The 23702-nt window shown below is 42.2% G+C and overlaps 2 protein-coding genes across 6 annotated transcripts in view; both read left to right on the forward strand.

The window, feature by feature from the left end:
• The window catches only part of PARP1 (poly(ADP-ribose) polymerase 1), a 34066-nt gene extending 24794 nt beyond the window's left edge, over positions 1-9272 (forward strand). For both annotated transcript variants that reach the window (XM_075707071.1, XM_075707072.1), the window contains exons 15-23: positions 1717-1800; positions 2620-2742; positions 3160-3288; positions 4044-4142; positions 4725-4877; positions 5183-5310; positions 5696-5757; positions 6864-6978; positions 8504-9272. In XM_075707071.1, the coding sequence (XP_075563186.1) occupies positions 1717-1800; positions 2620-2742; positions 3160-3288; positions 4044-4142; positions 4725-4877; positions 5183-5310; positions 5696-5757; positions 6864-6978; positions 8504-8585 (975 nt within the window). In that variant the 3' untranslated portion in view covers positions 8586-9272. The remainder of the gene's footprint in view (positions 1-1716; positions 1801-2619; positions 2743-3159; positions 3289-4043; positions 4143-4724; positions 4878-5182; positions 5311-5695; positions 5758-6863; positions 6979-8503) is intronic.
• A 5845-nt stretch (positions 9273-15117) lies between these two features.
• Positions 15118-23702, forward strand: part of LIN9 (lin-9 DREAM MuvB core complex component) — a 40794-nt gene continuing 32209 nt past the window's right edge. For all 4 annotated transcript variants that reach the window (XM_075706997.1, XM_075706999.1, XM_075707001.1 and 1 more), the window contains exon 1: positions 15118-15196. In XM_075706997.1, the coding sequence (XP_075563112.1) occupies positions 15118-15196 (79 nt within the window). The remainder of the gene's footprint in view (positions 15197-23702) is intronic.

The raw sequence follows: 23702 nt of genomic DNA on the forward strand, positions 1-23702 counted from the left end.
GGGAAATAATGTTTTTCCTAGTTAGAGTTTCTGTGCATCCTCTGAAGGCGGCTGCTTGGTTCCTTTAATCAGCCTGATCTCAAGTACTTCATTCCATCCAGCCGCTCTCCCTCTGCCAAAACTGTAGCGAATTCTTAGTCTTTCCATTACATGACAATAGATTTACCTGATGCATTTCTCTTCCTGCTTCTAATTTAGGTTTCAAGAGTTTTACCTCACCAAGCACACAGGGGTTTTTTATAATTATCTATGTCATTGCCTTACATGAAAAGGCCAGTTAGAGGGCTGAGTCTACTCTAGTGCTGTGTCCTCTCTTGCCTGGGTGGAAGGCAAACGTCTCCCTTGCCTCTCATGACAATCTTGGTGAACACATCTGTGATGTGGAGCTGATTCTTCATGTTACCCTCAGTGCATCTGGCAGCGATTGCAGTGCTGTTGTTTTAGACCCAGCCTCTTGGCTGCCGTGCTCTTTTGATGCATCTAATGATAAAGCTTTGGATGCAGTTGAGCTTTATATTAGCTCTGCAGGGCTCTGTTCACCTCCCATGACTCATAGGAGGCACAAACTCCAGCCCTTTGGCTGTATGTGGGCTCTGTAAGAGATATATTACTCAGTCACATTGTTGGGGGATGTGTTAGTTTATAGGTGTTAGTGTTTACGTGTTAGTGCTTATATGCGTTAGTTTATAGGTTTATATAACTTACAGTTAGTACAGGTGTCTGCAGCTATTCTGCACATCCAAGTTAAATGGCCCATTTTACTTCTACGTGTCCATCATGATTTTTTCAGCTAACAGATAGTACAGATGGATGGTACTCAACAAGAAAGTATTGGCCCCAAAAGTTTGGGAGCTACAAAACTATTGCAAGTTGGTTTTCATTAGGTTATTAATCTTGACTTTGTGACTCTTTTGTGTCCTCAAGACATGATCAGTTTTGAAGCCTGTCTTCTTTCTTGCAGTCCATCTTGGCTTTTCTTAGTATCTGGCTTTATGTATGCTTAGCTGCAGCTAAAGGTGAAAGTTCTCCTAAGCCTGGTACAGGGTGGAAATCTCCGGACAAAATCACTTCAGGGCTTTCACACTAGTCTGTAGCTTGGAAGAGCCTTCTGAGTTCAGCTTGCAGAGAAGATTTGTGTACAGCTGGGTTTCCTAGCTCCATAATGAATAAATAATGTGGAACGTAACCAGATGGTACATGATATACATGGTTTCATAGGATCTTCTGTCCTTTAGCTGAATCTTAAACCCATCAAGTTAAATAAAAGCTACTTTGACCACCTGCAGGGTGTACGGTGAGTACTGTCAGGAGTCTAGAGGGTGTATGTATGATCTTTGTAAAAGACTCCACTGGACTTGACTTTCGTCAAACGTTTTTGCATTCAGTTAGTCTTTAGCTATGCAAGGATTTAATGCAAATCCAAAACTCTCCCAAGATCCATCAATACACAAACAAAAGTAACATATAAATTAAATCGCTGGATAAATGCAGGCAACCAAGACATCACTTCTAACTCAGTTGCTTTTTTTTTCAGTTCGTTTTTCGTTAACAAATACGAAGCGTCTCGATCCACAGACGTGAATACAAAATCTGGAATATTTCCATTCTCTGTGTCCTACCAGGATGGAGAGATTTGTTCCCTAGAAACTAGAGAGGGAATGCTGTAGTGGTTTCAATGTAGCAAAATCCTGTTTTAATCGTTTAAATCTTCATTAGATTGACCTGCAGAAGATGCCATTGGGAAAACTGAGCAAGCGACAGATCCAGAGCGCATACTCCATCCTTAACGAGGTTCAGCAGGTGAGCATGAAAGAGATGTTGGAGCAAGAGCGGAATTCAGAAGTTGTTCTGGGCTTGGAGTGGGGTGAATGCTGAGCTGTGTGTATAAAGATCTGTGCTGTCTCTTGCTGGAGAAGAGGATGTGCCTTCCATGAGTAACTAGTTAGTTCTCTTCACTGTTGTACCAGTGTAGGCAGTACTTGTATCTTTCACACTTGTGTAGCACAAACTTCAGGCTGAGCCAGACATAAATGGTAGTTGGCAAATGAAGCCAGTGTCTTGATCTAGTAGCAAGCTGGTGTTTCCACTCCAGAGAAGTCTCTGGGGATGAGAGTAAAGGTTAAGTTGACACAGGAAAGGGTCTGGCTTGATGGCATTACTGTATTTACACACCATGATCTGGACCTTTCCAAGAATCACTACACAGTATTGCCTGAACAACTTGCAAAAGTGTACAGGGATGCCCCATTTTTTGCCATGGGCTCCCTGGCAAAGAACAGATAGGGGAAGTTTTACATCAATTGTTAGAGCAGACCAGAGCCTTGCCAAGGACATGCACTCCTTCCATATCCAGAAGCCTTTATTTTGCCTTCCAGAAACGTAATCCCCATTAGATTTTTCTCGTACCAGAAATTCTGTGTATTTCTGTGCAAGTACTGTGACTTAATACATGCAAAACAATTAAATAGAATTGCCCTTTTTAGTCCTGTGAGAGTTTCAGCATTAACACTATTTGTATTGCTGCTTCTGTGTATTAGTCCTGAAATATCTTGTGTGTGTCTATTGCTGTGGAGACGATCTTACTCAGTAATTTTCTTTGGTGCTTGTTGTCTTCTCTAGGCAGTTTCTGACAGTGGTTCAGAATCCCAGATCTTGGACCTCTCCAACCGCTTCTATACTCTGATTCCTCATGACTTTGGGATGAAGAAACCACCTCTACTAAACAACTTGGAATACATTCAGGTATTGACTGGAAAGTATGTTGTTTGCAGGCAACAGGTCTGATATCGGACGTCTAACACAGAGAATTTGTGAGGTTTTAAGACTGACCTAAACCTCATGCTTTTATGAGCTTATGCTTGTTTTTCTTCAGAGTGTCTTTGTTTATGTGCATGTATGTGTGTATACATGTAGAAATAATTATATATTTAAGGTATGATATATTATGGTCTATTTTTATATATGTATATATGTGTGTGTGTGTTTTAGTATATTTAAGTATATGTGTATATTTTAAAAAAAAAAAAAAAAAGCAGTGTTGTGTTTTTAGATGGCAGTGTGTGGCCAGTGATTCACATACACTTTTATAATTTGGAATATTCCAGAGTTATTCTGAACATATCAAAGGCACAAGTAAAATAACGTCTTTAAATTCTTCAGGCTAAAGTGCAGATGTTGGACAACTTGCTTGATATTGAGGTTGCTTACAGCCTTCTCAGAGGTGGAAATGAAGATGGAGATAAAGACCCAATTGACATCAACTATGAAAAACTTCGAACTGATATTAAGGTAAAGGAAGTAAAAGGAAATGAGTGTGAATACAAGCTGCTGTCCTGTTAGTTTGGAGTGTAACAAATCGCCTAAACTGTAAGTGGACAGATGTATTGGCATGAGTTCAATGAAGGGCCACTGAGATGGTAAAGGTACTGGAGCATGTGTTGTATGAGGAGATGCTGAGAGAGCTGCGGCTTTTTAACAGGGAGAAAAGAAGGGCCAGGGGATATCTTATCCATGTCTATACCTGATGGAGGAAGGGAGTAAAGCCAGAGACAGGCTCTTCTCAGTGGTTTCCAGTGACAAGAGGTAATAGGCACAAATTGAAATACAGGAAATTGTATTTAAACAAAAGAAGCAGCTTTTGGTTTTGATGGTGGTTGGGTTGGGTTGGGTTTGTTGGTTGGTTTACTGTGAGGGTGGTCAAACACTGGAAAAGGTTGCCCAGAGAGGCTGTGGAGGCGCCATTCTTGGAGATGTTGAAAGCCTGACTAGACTCAGCCCTTGGCAACTTCCTCCACCTGACCCTGCTTTGAGCAGGGGAGTTGGAAATCATCTCAATTTCCAGAGGTGCCTTCATGTCTTAGATATTCTGTGACCGAGTGCTGTCTGTGTATCTGTACATCTTCTCTAGCTGGGAATAAATTTCCACCTAAATGATAAAGGAGGCTTAAACTGGGGCGTTGCAAGCATAGGGTGGATGTTGTCATGTTATAAGAAGCCTGATAGTTTGTATGCTAAAGAAACTTCTCTTGTTTGCCTCTTTGCAGGTTGTTGACAAAGATTCAGAAGAAGCCAAGATTATTAAACAATATGTGAAAAATACTCATGCTGCTACTCACAACGCATATGATCTCAAAGTCGTGGATGTAAGCTGGGCAATACTGGGGTTGAAGTTTGTGAAGATGGACTCTTCTAAGTTGACTTACTTGTTCACAGTTTCCTTTTATTTTTTAGTAGCTTATCTAGTTTCCCTTGTTGAAGGGATGGTTTGATAGACCAATTGCTATTTAATAGAATAGCAAAAGTCTGGGCAGAGATGAATCTAAGCTTACTGAGGTGTCGTTGGGGGTGTGTTTTTATTTTAATTTAATTGGCCTCAAAAAGGAGGTGGAGGAGTAATCATCTTCTAAAATTGAGCCTTAGTTCATTGAATGATTTTTTCAGAAAACTATGGCCTCATGAAAATGCAGAAGGGAAGGTGCAGAAGTAATCAATAACAAGTACTGTGTGATCGATGCTACCTCTTTTTGCTAGCATGACATAGCAAACTGCAAATACTAAAAACCATCCAGATCAGTTTTCCTAGCAGATTAGTGTATATTCCACACTGGATGAATTCTTTTGTGGTTTGGGTTTGTTTTTTTTTTTTTTTTATCTGATTAGTTGCATGAAGGTAATGGTTTACTGGCTTCATTGTTCTTTTTCTCCTATCCCTTTTTGAATTGAAGATCTTCAGGATTGAGCGTGAAGGAGAGAGTCAGCGTTACAAGCCATTTAAGCAGCTTCATAATCGCCAGTTGCTGTGGCATGGTTCCCGTACCACCAACTTCGCTGGTATCCTCTCACAGGGTCTTCGGATAGCTCCCCCTGAAGCTCCTGTGGTATGTTAAACACATAGCTTCTCTGGCTGCCACCATCTCTGTGCCCAGAGATGGCCACAGTCGGAGACAACTTAAGTAGGAGAATTTCTGTGTGGGGAGGGCTCAATGTTATCTCTTGGCATGCAGACAACATTGTGTGTCCAGAGTCAGTTGCTGACTGGTGTCCGCAAGAGCTTGAGTTGCAGCTTTGCTCTCCTGAGAGCCCAGCTAGGTGGATTCAATACTGCCTTAGTATTATTGTTCTAATCTTTTTTTTTCTCTCCCTCTTTTCTTTTTTTTTTTTCCTTTTCTTTTGCTGCTTGCAGACTGGCTACATGTTTGGGAAGGGCATCTATTTTGCAGACATGGTATCCAAGAGTGCCAACTACTGTCACACATCTCAGGCTGATCCCATAGGCTTAATACTACTGGGAGAAGTTGCCCTTGGAAATATGTAAGTAACTTACAAAGAGTGTTTGCCGAACATGCTTAATACATCATGGTAGAAGGTGATGTAAAAATTGCAAGCCTTTTCTTCAGTGTGAAGAAAGAGCACTCTGTATTTCTTCAGAAACAAAATTTCTTTTTTCTTACAATGACAGCTATTTGGTGGGGCAAAAAAAATCAGTCTTTCAGTTCTAGGATCTTGTACTAAATGTTAATATCATTAAAATTGGTAACTGAGACAAAGAAGGAAGGCTCTTGAGTTCCAGAAGAACAGAATCTAAATTAACTTTATATTAACTCACCATAAAGTGAAGCCTGAAAAAAGGGGGGTTTTCACCAAGATAGTTTAAGATGAATGTAAAATGCTATTGTGTGTTCTTTGTGCTGTCCAGGTATGAGTTAAAGAATGCTTCTCACATAACAAAATTGCCCAAGGGAAAACACAGTGTGAAAGGTAAGCATTAGCGGTTGTCGTTGGTAATCTGTTATTGATGGCAAAATCACCTTGTGGCTCTCTGCTTAGCGAAGAGAACTACAGTCACTTCATAGCTGTACTTCCTTTAAGAGTTTGCATAATGTTGCCCTATAGTTGCATCTGTATATGTGTATGTGATGTTTTGAGATAGGAGTTAGTACGCTTGGAAGCTTAAGACTGACGTTAATGTGTTGCCTGAAGTTCAGGAGGAAACTTTCACTTGATATTATCCAAGAGAAAATGTAAGGTGCATTCTGCAACTTCCTACTTGCTTTCATCATAACAATACTATGTATTTTAGAAGAAAGATGAGAGGTTTGACAGATCAGAAGAATAATGGTTTAGCTTTCGAAGTGCTTTAGAAGCTTTGAGAGAAGCGAAAAGCTAAGAATAAAAGTTCAAATGGAACAGCTGTTCTCATTACATTTCTAGCTGCAAAAAGTATCAGTATATTGCACTGAAAAAGAAGATGAGAGAAAAGACTTAGCGCTCTAATTCAAGCAAAAGAAATGGTAATCATGGCTATCTTCTGTACTGAGATGGGAGAGCGGAGAACAGTAACATTCAGTAATGAGTGGCTTTTCTTAAACTATTCATTTTGAGAGGCTTAAGCAATCAGTTGCCTAAAATAGAATAAAATGTGATTTAGCAATTTTTTTCAATACATACTACTCACACTATTATGGATGTCAAATCAGATTTGTATTGAAGAGTTTAAAGAGAATAAGAATTGGTTTGTTACGCTTTTCTGAAAATGTTACAATGTGCATGTTTTCATTAATGGACCTAGGATTTGAGAGCTGTAAGACTGGTCTGTTTCAGCTTTGATCATACAGATTAGACAATTAACAGTCAAAAGTCCAAAATTCTCACTTTCAATGTAGCAGAGTGTGACTACCATTAGTATGGTGATGCTGAATTGCATAAACGGACTATTTCCTCTGTGTTCTTTTTAAGATACTTTTGCACTTGGTCAGCATTTGAAAATACACGTCAAGTAATATTTGGCTGGTCAAGTCACTTTCTTTAAGTGCAAAGTCCGTTCTGCCTTCTAGATTTGTAACTAATGTTTTTTCCCTTTCTAGGCTTGGGCAAAACTGCACCTGATCCCACAGCCACTACCACCCTTGGTGGTGTAGAGGTTCCCTTAGGGAATGGGATCTCAACAGGAATTAATGATACCTGTCTTCTGTATAATGAGTATCCTTTGCTATTATGTTGGCTGCACACTGTGTTTGAGTGTTGCTGAGTTTAGCAGGACCTCGCTAATGTCAGTCAGGAGTTTTGGCACAGTGTGTTTTGTTTCTTTTAGATCTGCTTTGGAGTACTCGCAATTTAGAATCTCTTCTCCAAGGGAGATGATTTTACAGTTGTCATGCTTAAATTGTCATTCTGCAAAAGCGGAAATAATACACATAGCAAATAGCTGTTGCCCCAACAGGACTCAATACCTGAAGGCACTGGAGTGGCCAAGTAACGCTGCCCAGTAGTGCCTTGCCCAGAGACGTGCCAGGGCAAGGGAAGGGGACTGCAACCTATAGTTGTTTTGTATCACTCCAGTCTGGTTTCTTCCTTGTGGTGCTGTGCCTGGCCATCTTGGCCAGGAGGAGGTGGGGAGCCAGCTCTGTGGCTTGATGGAGTCTCTCATCACACAGCTTCTTTTGTGTTCTCCAGAGCCTTTGCAAGTATTGAGGTAAATCTCAAGATGCCCATCCGAGATGTAGCTGTTAAGGTTCTTTCTAGGCAGAAGTGCCCCCAAATTAACCTGTGCTCAGTGCTCACGAGGTCATAAGAATAAGTGATGTCTAAGGTCCCAGATCAATCTCTTCACTGTCAGTGAAGCAAGTAACCCATTAATACAACTTCTGGGTTGTGTAGAAACTGTCTTCTTTCTTGGTAAGCTGTTTTCCTCTTACAAGTAGTCTTGGCAACAGAATTCATGGCAATTACTGGTTTTATCTTGAGTTTTCTTAAATATAGCATCTATCTTGGTCAGATGATAAAATATAATACAGTTAATAGTAGCTAACTGAGGTAACATGATGTGCATTCATTTTGTTTTACACTGTTTAATGGGGATGCTTTTCATCTAAAATTGGGATTAGAGGTAAGTTTGAGACCTAAAGCATTGAGAAACAAATAGACGAGCTGGGACTATCTTCTGAAAAAATAAAATGGTGCAGTCATAGAATGTGCAGGCACTGCCAACCATTGTAGAGCTCTTTTCTGTGGTTCCAGTTTGGGTTTTTTAGTGGGAAATTAAGAGGACATTAATGACTTTGTGCTGGAAGGTAGCAATAGAGCTACAGTTATAATTGTAGGTGCCAGGTCTGTAACTGCAGATCTCATCTAGGCTGCATCACTCCACTGTTTAGATAGTGAGAGAAATGTTGTGTGTTATGGCTCTGGCTGACAAAAAATAATCTCAAGAGCTACAGCCCCATATCCCAAGTCAGTTCACCTGCCTGTCACTCAGGATTCCTGCTGCACCACCATTAATTCTCGACATGACTGTTAGTTGCTTGTTTCTAGCTATTGTATAAAACATTTTCAGAGTCAACGAAAAGTCATATTTAAAGATTTGTGGTTTGATCTGTTAGAACTGCTTAATGACACAGGCATCTCTATGGTAACTTAAGTTCAAAGGTGAAGCTTGACTGTGTTTTGAGGTTTTTCTGTGTTATTAATATCAACAACCATAATTATTCCTTAACATTCTTCCCAGATATATTGTGTATGATGTTGCTCAGGTAAACCTGAAGTACCTGCTGAAACTGAAATTCAACTATAAGACATCACTCTGGTGAACAGTATTTAGAAGCCCTGTTATACTGTAGTTACACTATAGCGTTGACTTCTGACATGCTTATGCATTGACTTCTCTTACCAAGATATCAAGAGCTAACCTGCAGAAGAGGTTACTAAATCTTATTTAGTACAACACTTAGTGAAAGTTTTATATAAATGTGTGGCAACACATGAACCTGAATTCTGATGAGAACGAGTACCTGGGTTTGTTTTATACCACTTTGAATTTGGGGGCTTTCAAGTGTTTCTTTTAATTGACCAAACTGACCCAAAAAAAAAAAAAATCAAGCATGTGTTTTTAGCCAGAGTTGGGCAATAGAAGGAGAAGGAACTTGAGGATGTTTCTGGTATTTGCTCTGTTAAGGTTCCATTCCCTCTTGTTTAAGATACCCTTTTTCAGTTTTCATTTGAATAAATGATAAATGTGCATTTATTTTGAGGTAAAAAATAAAAGCTAATTTCATACTAACAGCTTTATGTTTCAGAACTTCCAAATTGTTTTGGTTTTGAGTCATGATTTAAATGTATTTGGTAGAATGTTCTTAAACATGGTTTCTCTCTGAAGATCAAATGCCAAATATTGAAATCTGTAGTCATGTTTCAGGAAGTCATGGTGAAATGAAAATTTGGACTTTCCACTGAGACTTCATCTGTCAACAGTTGGTGTGGTAAACATGGAAAATGAACTTGTGGCTGTTTGAATTTAGTATTAGCCCCAATAAACCTCCTTTAAATACCTACCTTCAACGTGATGTAAGTTGGTTGTTGTAGACTCAAGTCCTAACAAAGCCATAAGTTGAGTTTGGGCTCAAGCTTCACTCATTGTGACTGGAGTGAGGTGTATTGCTACTCTGTGGGTAGTCTTGAATTACGTGTCTTGAAAAATCAATATAAACGAATAATTTCAATGTTTAATGATGTTTGTTACTTCTCTTAAACCAACTCACTTTCAGTAAGTCATTGAGCGATACGGGAGTATTTGACTATAGTGCAACATCAGTTCTTTCTCTTCAAGAATTACTGATTTCCCTGAGCTATTAGGGCAAGTTGGCTAATCCCCAGGGACAGCTCTGCATGAGCAGTGAATTCAGTATCTTCTCCACTATGACAGTTCCTTTCCCAAGGAGGGACAGTTCAAGCTCATTCTGACAGGTGCAGCTTCAGTCTTTGGTAACCTGCATGGAAAAAAACAGATCCATTTCCTAAAATGTTGTGATGCCCCAGTGCCTTTTGAAAGAGGAGCTCCAGGCCAAAGTGGTTGCTTACAGTGCAGCTGTTTCCAGGACCCATGAAGGAGAGGAGGATGAGGAGTGATAGATGGAAAACAGAGCAGCTGCTGTTGGGGAGAGAAGGAAATGTAGAAGGACTGGGTAAGTCATATGACTTGAGGACAGGTGAACACAAGAGAATCGACTGAGGTCGGTGCTCATGGATTTGAGAGGAAGTGAAGAGAGTGGCCCTTGTCTTCTGGTTCTTCAGTAGCTTAACCAATGGCTAATCATTTCACTTTCAACAGAAACTTTTGATCAGTCATTTAAGACTTAAGTATAATCTTGTCAGTCTATGAAAGAGAACATGAGAAATGGTTCAGTTTAGTTGTGAGGTAGAATATTCACCCCCCCCACCCACCCACCCAAAAAAAAAAAAAACCCAAACCAAAACAACAGCTTACAGGTCAGTTTGGGACCAGGAATTAAAGGCTGATGCTTTCAATGTTCCTTCTGTCACCTGTACCAAAGGTGGCTCAGAGTTCCCTTTTGCTTTAAGACCTCTTGTCCTGCCCTAAGATACAGCCATAAGCGCTGTGTAGCGCAAGGAGTGTTTTATGATGTGTACGTAGTGCTGAGTTAATAATTGCAGCAGAAGCAAGTATATCCCAAGCTGTCTCTAACCTCACAAATACAGCAGTAAAAGGTACAGTGGGACAGGACTTTTCGAAGCAGCGACGGATGCCCTTTGGGGACCGTAGGAGAACCCTGGTGTGACTGTCCTGCAGTGGAATCTAATGTGAATTCAGGGTGCTGCTGCTGCTGCCAGCTTCTCCGACCACAAAGCGGACTTGCTTCTGGAAGCAGGCGCTGGTGTTGCTGAGACGCAGCATACGGACAGCCTCTCCCTGGGGCCAGGCTGAGAAGAGCAGCACAGCGACAAGCACTGAAGGCATTACTTTTGGAGTATGTGCACGAAGCAGAGCTGGATGAATAGGTAGTCCCATTTCTGTCAAAACTACTTGAAAGGAATGAGTTGTCAAGGCATCAGGTCCCGTGACATCCTCTGCTTTTTTTCAGAGGAGGGATGTTGAGAAATGCATTCTGATCTAAATGTTAAGCTACAAAAAGCAGCAACGTATAAATATTTAACCATTGTATCTTTATTTAGTGTGGCTGGAGGCTCTGTTGTACGATGGCTTGCAAATGTTAAGATAGTCCGTGCAGTTTATATGAATTGGGTAAACTGAAGGAAGCCAGCCTAGGCTTACTGATTGGCAGTCAGTGTACATTGTTTGTGACTTGTCCAAGTTCAGGCAGGAAAGAAGTGGCTGAGAAAGAAGTACAGCACAGGTCACGCAACCCCATACTTCAGCCTTAAACCTATCTTTAAATCAGTTGGTACAGCCTTTAATGAAGTCTTCCCCACCCCCTGCCCCCCTTCTGTTTCTAGTTGGAGGAAAGGGAAAAAAAAAAACCAACCAACCCAAAATAATTTATATGTGAAAAAGACCTCTGGCCATATCAAACTTTCTCAATACCATAAAGAGTTGTACTCGTGTTCTTAAATGAGCCATGGAGTGGTTGTAACTACTGAGGTCTTTGCTTCAGCTTTCTTTCTGGAAGACTGTTCCAGACTTCCCTCTGTGAGTTCTGGGGATGTAATTTTCTGCTGAAGTGTTTTTGTGGCCAGTTTATACCCCATTTAGTATTTTGCTTAAATTGCTTTTATATATGTGGTGAGGCCCCTAACTTAGTCCATTATACTCTCACTCCTTCTGTTATGCCCATAAAAAGATAGTTTGTGGAAGTACATGCATCTGACCAAGAGCTTGCATGTCCTTTTACTTTCAAATAAATGCTGGGGTACTTCTCCAGAAGTGATCATTTTGGAGATGCAGTGGCACCTGTGAGAAGAAGTGCAGATGTAGATCCCAGTCAAGATGATTTGCTGGTTTTCATTTGTTCAGTGTGAAGGTAGCATGTGAGCCAGTGGGCGTTGTGGGTCACTTTCACAGAAAGTGAGATATGCAAGTACAGTCTGAAGGTGAGAAGAAGGAACGGCTTCCCAACAGCTGAAAGGGGAAATTGCTGCTTCCCCCACCCCCTCCTTACAAATTCTAATTTCATAACGTGATTAATGCAGCAGGACTCAGACTTCACAAGAACATGCTTCAGTGACTGAAGAGCACACTCTTCTGCTAGCCGTCTGTGCTTTTCTTCCTACTACCAGCGCCTGCCTGGGGAGGTGAGAAAATGACACCCCAGCCGTCTCCTGTCCCCAGGACATAGCGCTACCTGCACTGTGCTGACAAGACGCTGAATGCATTGAGTAGTAGGCGGTGTAACCCATGTCTTAATATCATCTGCAGCGATTAAGAAGAACTGGAAGCGCGGAAGTGCTTTCTGCAGCATTCCAGCGCATGCCATTTAGAGCAGTTGCCTAACGTGACCCTCTGGGAAAGCAAATGGCATGAGTGAAGCCAGTTTAAAGATCTCCCTCCATCTGTGCGAGGCAGGTGAGTCAGCAGTACCTAATGGCAGGTTGTTAGCAATGAGCACCGATGTTCTCGGTCACCGAGCCTGTCTATCAGACTAGTTGTTTCACTTCCATGTTGCCCAAGCGCAGACCACAAATTTGCCAGAATGGTAGAAGGCCGCACTGAAAAAACACTGTGTATTTGTCTGCCTACTGTCAAGTGGCACTGGCTACAGCTTTGTCAGACAGGGTTGCATTTGTGTGACTTGGAAACAGCATGCAGAGGAGAAATGAAAAACCAGAATATAGAGATACTGCAGCATTCATAAAAGGCCAAGATGTAAAAGGTCTTTTATAGCAGGAATCCTCACAATACACTGTTGATTGTTGCCCTTTCAGCACAGTGAATGGCAATAGCTTCTGCTAAATATTTTCCAAATGCAGCGGTTGGAATGAAATGAAGGAATACCCAGCATCATGCTGTTGGGAGCTGAATTCTACCTTCTGACCTGGTAACTTTTAAGATAATCAGCAGGAGGTGTTGGGGGCAGGGGGAAATCTCTCAGCTTTTTCATCTGTGTTCTGGTTTTATCACAATATACAAAGAAGCCCTGAAAGGCATTGGGCTTTTTTGGTTTCTTTTTTCCTCTTTCCCTTCCAGAAATTCAGGCCTTGAGGACTGTTGCAAAATGTGATTGTGTTGCAGAAAACTTTTCTTCCCTCCCCTGAAAATCCCTTGCCTCGGTGAAAGTTCTAGCATCAGGGTGGGGCTGGGCAACCGCTGCTTTCAGCACAGTGAGACCCGATGACAAGCTTCACAAAAGACAGCAGTAAAAATCTCGCTGCTGATCAGTGTCTTCTGTCAACTGTGGAACTCTCAGTGTCGCCACTCTTAGTTGAGCGTTAACATACAGCCCTTGGAACAAGGGGAGCCTAGCTGAAATACGGAAAAAGTATTAGTGTCGTTAACATGTTATTTTTTACCTGAGCCTGGAAGGTCGGGTCCCTGTCGGGCCTTTTGGGTGGTGGAGGTGTTTTATCAAAGGGGGAGATTGTACAGGGTTTAACGTTGTGTAGGATTTGCCTTTGAAATAGCACAGATTACTGTTTTGTTGCTTTTTGTTACTAGTTTATTTAGTGTTATGCCTACGCGGCTTTGCATCTGTCTACTGTAGTTGCTTTGTTTTGTGCTGTGCAGCATGGAAAGCTCTCGCTGAAGTGTCTTAGGCCCTGTGGGGGCTAAGGGGAAGGAAGGCTGTTTTAACAGCTTTTCAAAATGACCTGAAAAAGGGAGTAGAAATGCATGCTAGGCTTTATCTTTTCTTTTTACTTTAAAAAAAAACCCCACAAACAAAAAAAAATGCACCCCGCCCCCCCCAAAAAAAAAACCAAAAAACCAACCAACCCAAAACCCCAAACCTCTGCTACAATGTACATAGAAAGCCCTGGGGGAATTTCTAAAGCATTTTACTCTGTTTGTTTCTTTTCTTAGAAGCTCACTTTTTTCCTCTTAAGCAGAAGGGCAGCATTGATTTTTTTTTTTTTTCTTTTAAAATTGTTTAATAACATGACCTATATCCTGGCCCTCTCAACCTGCTAGGGCACCTAGTCATCTGAGTTCATTAGCAAATTAAGAACACAAATTAAAAACCCTATTCCATGTCCTGAGATACAAATTTTCTGGTTTTTGCAGAATCCTTGGATTCACCTAGATGCTTTTAAAGAGATGCAAACAGGCATAGCATCCATTTTGCATTACACCATGGTGCTGTTGGCAATATATTTAAGATGTGACACTGACTTAGCCTTGACTAAGACATACTGTTAATTTATCTTGAACTTCAGTTTGCATTTTCATATATTAAAAAAAAAAAAAAGGAATTTTGGTTGGTATAAGTAGCAGTAGGTACCGTTGTCAAAGCCCAACACACACACAGTCTGGTCCATAAGCATTTAAGGTGCTTGTGGCTTACGATAGTGTCTCTATGCTTAGATTTCTTGGTGCAGCAGCTTTAAAATTCCCTGTGGTGCAGAGACCTAAGGGGACCACACGAGGAACCCATCTCTGCTGCTTGCAGAAAGCTCTCAGCTGTGATGGTTGGGGACTGCATTAGAGGGCAGACCAAGACAAGGAGGTTGTTGAGCAGCAGCCATCCACTGTCAGTGGTTTGTTGGCTCTCACACTGGGTGAGAACAAGCGAGACCTTGACCTTCAGGCCCTGGACTCGGTGAGCGTTTCAGTCAGCTCTTCAGGAAGAGTGCCACAGACCGTGACTACAGGGCCAGGACGGATTAGGCTGGGCTTTTTTATTCTTCTCGCTTACCCATCCTGAAGTCTCACCTTTGCAGTCATTTTGGTTAGGCATGGGACTGCTAACAGTGAAAAGCAAAGACAAGGAGAAGTAGTTTAGCAAAAAAATTATTTAATGAAGGAAGATGGATATACTATAGGGCTTGTTTAAAGACAGTAAGCTAGCACGGCTACTTCGGGGTGACCCTTTGGACCGAGTGCCAGTCTGCCACCCTTGAACCGCCGGCTGCCCGGTCCCTCTCATCCTGCCAAGATCCAGCAGGCCCGCGGGGAGGAGCGTACGGTTTCCGTCACGGGCGCTGTCCCCCCCTCTCCCTCGCACCGCAGCGGATCGGGGCAGAGCCCCTTTCCGCCTCGCAAACGCCCCGGGGACCCGGGGCGGGCCGCCCGCCGCCCCCTCCCCTCCGCCGGCGGCTCCTCACGGGCGGCGAACGCCCGTTATCCGGCCCCCTCCCCGCGCACGCGCCCGGCCCGCCAGCGCCGTCCCCGCGCGGCAGCGCCGCCTCGCGCAAGGCCCCGTCTCCTCCCCCAGAATGCACCGCGCCAGGCAGCCTTTGAAAAAGCGGCGCGGCTCGTTCAAGATGGCGGAGCTCGATCAGCTGCCTGACGAGAGTGAGTAGCGACCCGTGCCCCCGCCGCCGCCGCCCTCCCGGCACCGCCGCCCCCTCTTTCCGCCCCTGGCGGGACGCCCGCGCCGCGCCCCGCCGCCGGCCCGCCTCCCTCCCTCTCGTCGTGGGCGCTGTGCGGGGCCGGAGCCCGAGCCTCCTCCCTGGCAACCGGGCCGGCCCGGCCCCCCCCCCCCCCCCCCCCCGTCGCCGCCGCCGTCGCCCCTCCCGGGCGAGGCCCTGGCCCAGCCGGTGGCGCGGAGAGGGCAGTGGGCGAGGAGCTCCCTCCCGAGGGTGCGACACCCGTTGCCCTCGGGGGTGCTGGGGCTGGGCCCCCGCCCCGCCCGGGTGAAGCGGCGGGGCTGGCCGGGCGTCACCTGCCGGGCGGGCGGGGTGCGGGGCGCGGGAACCGGGAGCCGGGCGGGGAGGGGAGGGCGTGAGTGTGCGGGGCACACCTGACAGCCTGTCCTGCCGGTGGGGGTGAGGGCAGCGCGGGGGGAAGGAGCGTCCTGTCCCGGGGAGGGGGTGAGTAGCCTAGTGCTCCTGTCCCCGCTGTCGTCCTAGGGGGGAAGGAGGGCTTACGCATCCGCAGCATGGGCTGTGTACAGTGTGAGCACCTCTGAAGGACTGGGGGGCTTAGGGTACGCACACTGCATCTAGGGGGCACTGATAAACGTAGAGGGAAGAGCTCAAAGACCCCGTATTGTGTGTCAGTAGGTGAAAGCTAGTTGTATAGGAAGACAATATGAAAATACGTGCTTGTGTACATACAGACCTATACATCGACATAGGGTTTGTGTGGATGTCATTTTCAATGCACACGAGGATTAGATAAGAATGTAGGCATAGACGAAAGATACACATATTGTTGTATATATGGCTTCACGCGCAAGGTACTTGAGTGTTATAAAAGAGGAAATTATTAAACGTAAGATGTGTCTGCACACTCTCTTGGTATGTCTTCTTACAAACTAAATACATGCCAAGCTAAAACTAGGGCATTTAGTAGTCTCAATAAATGTGCACACAACAGGGTGGACTTATGTTTTTGGTGACACTGTTTTGTGCATCACCATGCAAGTTCGTGAACATACCAACTATTTCTATATCAGAAGATTTTCAGAGAGGTGTGACTCAGAGTTAAAATCTTGCTTCTGACTACTCTCTGTGGGTCTTTGTTACTGCTCCAACAGCTGTCAGGAGAAAAATTGGTTAATATGCCTCTGTGGCCAGTGTCATTGTGTTAACCGAACAGATTTATGAAGGATCATCGTAAATTAAGGATAGAACTGACACTCTCAATTTGGTACAGCTCAGTCATGTACACTGTACCGCATTAGAGTCTGATTAATACAAGTCATGGACCAACTGAAACAACCGTAATTAATAATTAGCAGCGTTTTATTGCTTATTGAATCAACCTTCTCTCTTCACTAGAATGGACAGTGTTTAAGTTACTGTGTCACCTTTTGCCTTACCCATCTTCCAGGAAAGGCACCACGTGTTGCAAAAAGTTAACATAAAATATGAAAAACAAATTTTTTGTCTCTGTCACCTTTGTATTGCCTACAGTGGCATCAGGAAGATTGGACAGGTCTGTTGCTTCACCTGTAACAGGTACTAGAATAGAGCGTGTGACTTGGTTTCACTTCGGATTGTGCTATACTGCAGACCCTTGCCAGCAGTGTCATTGTTATGGTATCTGCTCAGCAGGTGAAGCAGACACACAGTGCGTGTATTTGTGAAGGTAGTAGGCTTCTGCTGTGCTGACCTTGCCCCTGAGGTTTGTATTATAAGTTTGGTGCAAGTAGGAGATGTTTTGGTTTTTCATCAAATAGGGAGCTTCATGTTTTCGGTAGCATTGGTGAACTGCTAGAAATGGGAAAGTTTCAGAGTGTTTGCCTTGTGCCTCCATTCCTATTCTTTCCTGTTTTGGTAAACTGGATGTTTTTAAATTACACTGTAACTATCACCACACATAGTTCCTTCATTTCCAGTCCGATGCTTAAAATGAAGATGTAAACTTAGTCCTGACTGATTTAATGCTGACTTCATGCAGCTTTCAGTTTGCAACTTAATTTATAAGGGATCATAACAGTAAGCATTGCAAAATTGTTTTTGGAATCTTCCACAGTGGTGTGAAAATAAGTTCCTAAAAAAGTTAGAATAGTTCATGACTAACAGCCTTTCAGATTTATGTATCATCACTGAATTTTCTCCAGCATAGTTTATAGTAAAGTAGTAGACCATAAATGAGTTTTCACGTAAAAAGATTTGTAAGTAAACACAGTATACTCGGTGACAAGAAAACTGATATTTTGCAGTGTTGTAAGAACTATGCAGTTTCACTTTCAAATTGGAAGTCTGATTAAGTGGAACTTGTCCCAGAGTATTCTGATAGCCCCTGCTTGCCCTCTGGCAGGTTCTGTAATGCAGCTGGGCAGTGACTATTCCTTAACCCAGGAGGGAGATGAATGTAATGCACATAGTTGTCTCTCGTAATAGGTGCTTATTTTATCTGCTAAAGTTACTCTTGTTCCATTCTTCTCTGAAGCTGACATTCTGTCCTTTTGAAACGGATAAGAGAGTTCACACTGACATCCTAAAAATGGAAGAAGGTGGCAGTGCGTAAGTTTACATGCATTTCTTGTAGTTGAGGCCTTTTCTTACTAGTGCTGCCAGGGGAAAGGGATCCTCTTGCCTAGTAGCTTAGGATGGAGCAAAGTGCTGTGAAGAATCTTGTGGCAAATCCTCTAGCTGAAAAATTCCGGAATATTAAAGGTCCCAGTTGCAGAAGTACTAATAATTGGAATTATATTTTGGAGACAAAATTTGTTTCTGCAGGCTGTTGGATTGGTGCCTGATGAGTGACTAATTTCAGTCAATGCATTTCCCCCTCCCTGCCCCCCTTCTCTCCTGATAATTTTGCAGTGGAGGTAAATGGTGGGCAGTTTTACTGCTGCAAACCAGATGGCTGTTTCTCTCTGTCTCGGAAGAGGAAAACAGTTGATTGTATTGGAGTGTATATAATGCTGCCCTGTCTCTTGCTACTAGTAATAGCAATCTTATTTGCTGATTACTTGGTTATAAAGTACACGCAGTAAAGCTGAGGTGGGACTTTGATAAAACAGACAACACGTGCAAATGTGACTAGAAGGCTGTCTTAGTCCCAGTAGAGGCAGAGCTCGGCAGACAACAGCACAGGCAAAGCTGCATTTTGGTGTGTTCTTTTGCACAAGCGTGTCTGAATGAGGAGGACACCTGGAATCGGCTCTGTAAAAGTGAGAGTGAGATGCCATTTTTGATAGAAGTGAAAGCATGCTTAGCTAACTAAATGATTGTCAGCACGGGGCGGCCGGCAGGAGTAAACCACTGAGCTACTGCAGAGTGCAGTGTTTCTGTGTTTATGTAGGCAGCCACCAACAAGTGGCAGGTGAGTCGGAGAAAGAAGCCAGGCTGTAGTAGTGATGGGTGTCAAAGTGTTGACCTCTTACAGTACAAATACTGAAAACAGTAGCATGTTGCCAAATACCATATACTGGTAGACATCGCTGGTGCTGTTTCTAGGGGCTTGTGTTTTAGGACAGGCAGAGGAAGGGAAGGGGGACAAGGATCTTTCTGCATGGCCTTTTATCCCATGGATGGAGGCTGCAGCATAAGGGCAGCACGTTGTCTTTACCCGCAGCACAACCTTTTGCTGTGGTTCACAGGCACCCTGCCCCTGCATAGCCAGTTGCAGGCTATGACCTGTCAGACCCTGCTCTGACACTTTCCAGGATAGCTGGAGGAGGGATGTAGTGCACCTCTTGCCACTGTTGTTTTCCAGTCCCAAGGAGCTGTGAGCATAGCACCACTGTGCTCTGGATGTTTGAGGCAAAAAATCAGCAGAACTAGATGAGATTACAGTATTTGGGAGAAGGCTCAAGATTAGTTTCGTGGCTGCTAAATAATACCCACAACTAATAATTTTGGGATCGTTTGTGCTGCATACCTTTAAAACCTTATGTTACCATGGTATCAGCGTATTGTCCATCATGAGAACGTACTGTTTCAAGAAGAGGTCTTTGTTATTGTGGTTATTGCCTTCACAAGTCCTGTAATAAGGGTTCACGTGGCTGCAAAACTGACTTCCATCCAGTAGTTAAATTAGGATTTGGAAATACACAAATGTCAGTTTATTAGTGGGCTCACAGCATGAGGGAAATACTGATTCATGCTTGAAGCAAAAAGTTATTCTTCATTTGTTTATTTATTTACCTCTTCAACAAGCCCAAAGTTTTGGGGGAGCTTAAAAGCTACCCAAAGCCGCTTTTTCCTCTGATGCGTGCTTTTTACTTTCTAAGCTTTCCTAACTAAGCTGTCCTTTTAGTGGCCAATCAATTGAGACGCTTCCTCTGCTGAAAGAACTTGTGCTGTGCTTGTGTAGATGAATGATCTCTTGGAGGGTTAATGACTCAATCTATAATGAAGGATTGTGTTTTTCCCTTCTGGTCCATGAGTTTCCTCTGTCACACCATTTTTAGTGCTGGTGATGTAGTTTAATTACATAGGTTTTTGAGGTAGTCATGCAACCAATGTTAAAATAACTGCTCACCTGTGCAGAATTTAGACGAAATAGTGTAATGATCTGGAGACGACAGGTTTTACATTATGTAATTGCTTATCTGGATCCTAGAATTTTCTGTATTGATTTAGATATGCCCCTTTGCACCCACACATTAGTAAAATCAGTAGTTATGGAACATCCCTGTGGTTCCTTGTAACCTTTATTTTCAAAATTGTAATCAGCTGTTACAAATTCATTATAAAAAAAAAATCTGAAAACACTTTCACAAATATAATGGGCTTGTCTGTGTTCCTCTTTAAAATTTAAGATCAGCTGTTGAGAAGCTGTATTTAAACTGCTTTGCTTCATGTTAGGACTGAAAATACACATCAGGGCATCCACAACTGCCTTATTGAATTGCAGTCATGCTCCACCTCTTTTGTTTAGTTACGGTATTTTCAAATGAGGGGAGGCAATTCACGCTTCTTTTTAAACTTAAACCCAATGTTAATTTTTGAAAAGGAGAAAAGCTTTTGCACTTTTTTTTCCCATGCCTCAAAGCATATCTCCGCATCAGAAATACTTTTTGGAGGGCAAACTATCAGAGTTCCTTTTTAAGTCTGTTCATGCTGCTTGCAGAGCAGTTAGAGACTTTTTAGGTTCTCTTCCTGGTAATCTTCTGTATGTGCTCCCTTGTGCTGGGAGAAGGAGGTTGGGGCTAGAGGAATGATTGCTGGCAGCCACGCCGGCACAGGGAGAGCGGCGGTTCAGGACTCAGGGAGCTGTCCGTCCGCTGGACCCCGCACTGGCAGCCACTGAAGCCAATCGGGTTCTAGCTAGCCTAGCATGAAACCATCAGGGTCCTCATCATGCTAGACTTGGCGGACTTGAAGTTATTTTAATGTTGATTTTTTTTTTTTAATTCAGTTTTACATGGACTTCCTGAAAATCATTTCTTGGAAGTCTTATAAAACACATAAATAGACTTATTTCTGATTCTTAGTTACTAATGAGCTTCCTGTTATCATACTATCAAATGCCTCATAATCTAGCACACAGTTATTTTTACTGCACATCTGTGGTGCACATATCTTACAAATTTTTTTTTGTTTTTAGGGCCAGAAAAGGCCATTATAATCTTCTTACATTCTTCATTAAGCATGCTAGGATACTTGTGTTTGGAATTTCTGTGTATCAGGTCCATGCTTCCTTTTTAGCTGTAGTTTTCTCTTTAAAAGTAGATATAAACTTTGTGTAAAGATTGTGAATGATAGGGAGCTCAACATGCCCTTTCTTAGTATAGTTACATAAAAATCTGTTAAACTTTGCATTCATTGCTAACGTGAACTTATCCAATGTCATTTTCCAACAAATAGATCTAGTTATGCCTTTCCTTGTAGAAAAAGGCTGCAGAGCTATTTACTGTCTGAATTATCTTCCTTTGTAGATACTTGTGATCAGTGCAGATCTTGACCTTCTTTGGGAAGAACAAGATTGGAGTGTCTTGACTTTCTCGCAATAAGGCATGTTTTTAGATCTTCAAATCTTTCTCCTAGCTCTGTTTTGAATCCTTTCCTAATTTTTCAAAATTAGTGAAATGTGAACCCTGTGTTCAAGTAATTAATTTACTAACAATATATGCAAAGTAATACTCAGTAGGATGCTAAGGCAAGACTAAGCGAATAGTACAGTTTGCACTGGAATAGTATGCCAGTGTAGGCTACTGAAAGCGGGCCTTCTAACTCCTCAGCCACTGCCGTGGTGAGCTGGCTGAACTTCCTCCCTAGGTTGACGTTTTTTTACTCTCAGTATTAAGAAAGTCACCTCCGTGATCCTCTGAACCTGGAGGAGCTGGAAGTAGATTTTGGTTGTAATACCCTAAATGATGCATAGGCCTTATTTCTTCCTTTCTACCCATTTGTTTTTTAAGTGTTTGATGTTTGTAGAAACGAAATCTGTGTCATTTTCATAATAGGTATTTACACTCGAGCATCTGTGTATATTCTACTTTAATCTCTATGTTTATAATTAAAATGCTGGTTAAAAAGACTGCCTATGATTATATATTTGTTATTCAGAACAGGAGTGTAAAAAATTACTGGCATTTAATGTGAGGCTGGGATATTATAAATCTAATAATTATTTTAACTAGAATTTTGGATAGTTTTAATAAACTTAATCTATCCCAAATCACTTTGCAATTTTTATAGTTTCTGAAATGCCTTTATCTGTATTAAATGTTGGTTGTTTTTTATTGTAACACATTATTGCTTAGAAGATAATCCTAGCTTCTGGTTTTGTGGCCCTGGTAGTATGTACAGTACTGCCAAACTAAATGGAAAGAGTAGGGAGATGTACCGTATTCCTTGAACCTTGGTGGTGTTGCAGGTAGCCCCTAAAATCAATATAGAAGAACTTGACAAGAAAACCCATGTATCATGTTGTTACCTTTAAGGTAAAATTCAGCTTGACATCTCCATTGTCATTTTGATATCCTACATGTATTCTAATGATTTAAGCTACAGAAGTGTTGGTGTTAATAATTTTCTGCAACTTGTTACATTAAAATAGTTTAGTTTAACTTTGAACTTGCCTAGATCAGGAATTTCTTATTTGGAAACTTGTATTCCTAAATAAAGATACCCTTTTTCCGGTTACATTACCTTAGTTGCAGGTTAAGTGAAAACAAATGCAGCCTTAGTCTAGCATGCATCTGTTGAAGATTGACTATCCCATGTGGAAAAGTCCCTGGCAACTAATGCTGTTTTGGAGTGGTAACCTTCTAAAGCTAGAAGGTAGCGCAGTAACATTCTGCTGTCCATCACTTCTCTGCCTGTTGTTTCTGATGCCAGTCATCTAATGCCCTGCTCCACTGACCCATCATCAGTCTCACAGGCAAAGCATCTGAGTTTGATGGTTAGCAAAGGATCTCAGGCACTTCAGCTATGAGATTGACACCACCCCTATATAAAGCTTTGCTGCCTCTTGCTGAGTTGTTTCATTTCCATTGTTGACATACTCACCCTTGACTGAATTGATTGAACTTGATTCATATGACCAAGATGGTCAGAAAAAGAGGAAAACGATCGTATGTTCAGTCTTGCAGGTGAAATGCCTAAGATCTTTCAGAAGAGTGATCCATTCTGAAAAGCCAGCATCTCCTCCATTTGACAATCCTGATGACCCTGTTTCTGCCTCTCCATCTCCAATGACATGTACTTTCTCGATGTTCTTAAACTGCGTGTACTTACTAATCCCTGCACACGTTTCCCACCATATCTTATGTTAATTTGGGGGGGACACTAGTTCTTTATTGTTCTTACTGTTACTGTTCAGGACTGCATTCTTGGTTGATAGCAGGGTACCCATGTATTTATGCAAGCACGGTGTACAGTATCTGATTATTAGTATGAAATGAAAAAAAAATAAGGCTTTAATCCTGTGATACCTTTAATGTACAGCTTAGTTACAAGAGCTGAATTCACTGTGAATCAGATCATCATAGAAGCATGTTCCTGTACCAGTCACTGGGAGGTATTCAACCTGGCAAAAGTGATATGTCAGAAAAGAAACATATAGCCCACGTTTGTCACCTTGTTTTTGACGTGTAATCCCATATGCATTAGCTGTTGTAGATTTGAACAGCTTGGGAGATACTGGGGTGGAGGCCCTCTAAACCACCAGTGAGTCAAAACTAGTTCCATTTCATATGTTAAATATTTTTTAAAATTTTTTGAAAAGAATAGAAACTTTCTTTCCTTTTTCTTTTTTTTTTACTGAAATTTTTTTAACACATGACAAAATAAGATAGCAGCAAACAAAATAATATGATGAAAAAATAAGGAATGTAGGGGTGTGTTTTGCCATTGCTGCACCTATATTCTTTTCAACAGTCCACCCCAAACCAAAATGCTCTGTTCCCCTGGAAAGGGACAATAATTCATTTTTTGGCTCTGTGATATTCCCT

Source organism: Pelecanus crispus, chromosome 3 (genome assembly GCF_030463565.1).
Source record: "Pelecanus crispus isolate bPelCri1 chromosome 3, bPelCri1.pri, whole genome shotgun sequence".
Lineage (NCBI taxonomy): Eukaryota > Metazoa > Chordata > Aves > Pelecaniformes > Pelecanidae > Pelecanus > Pelecanus crispus.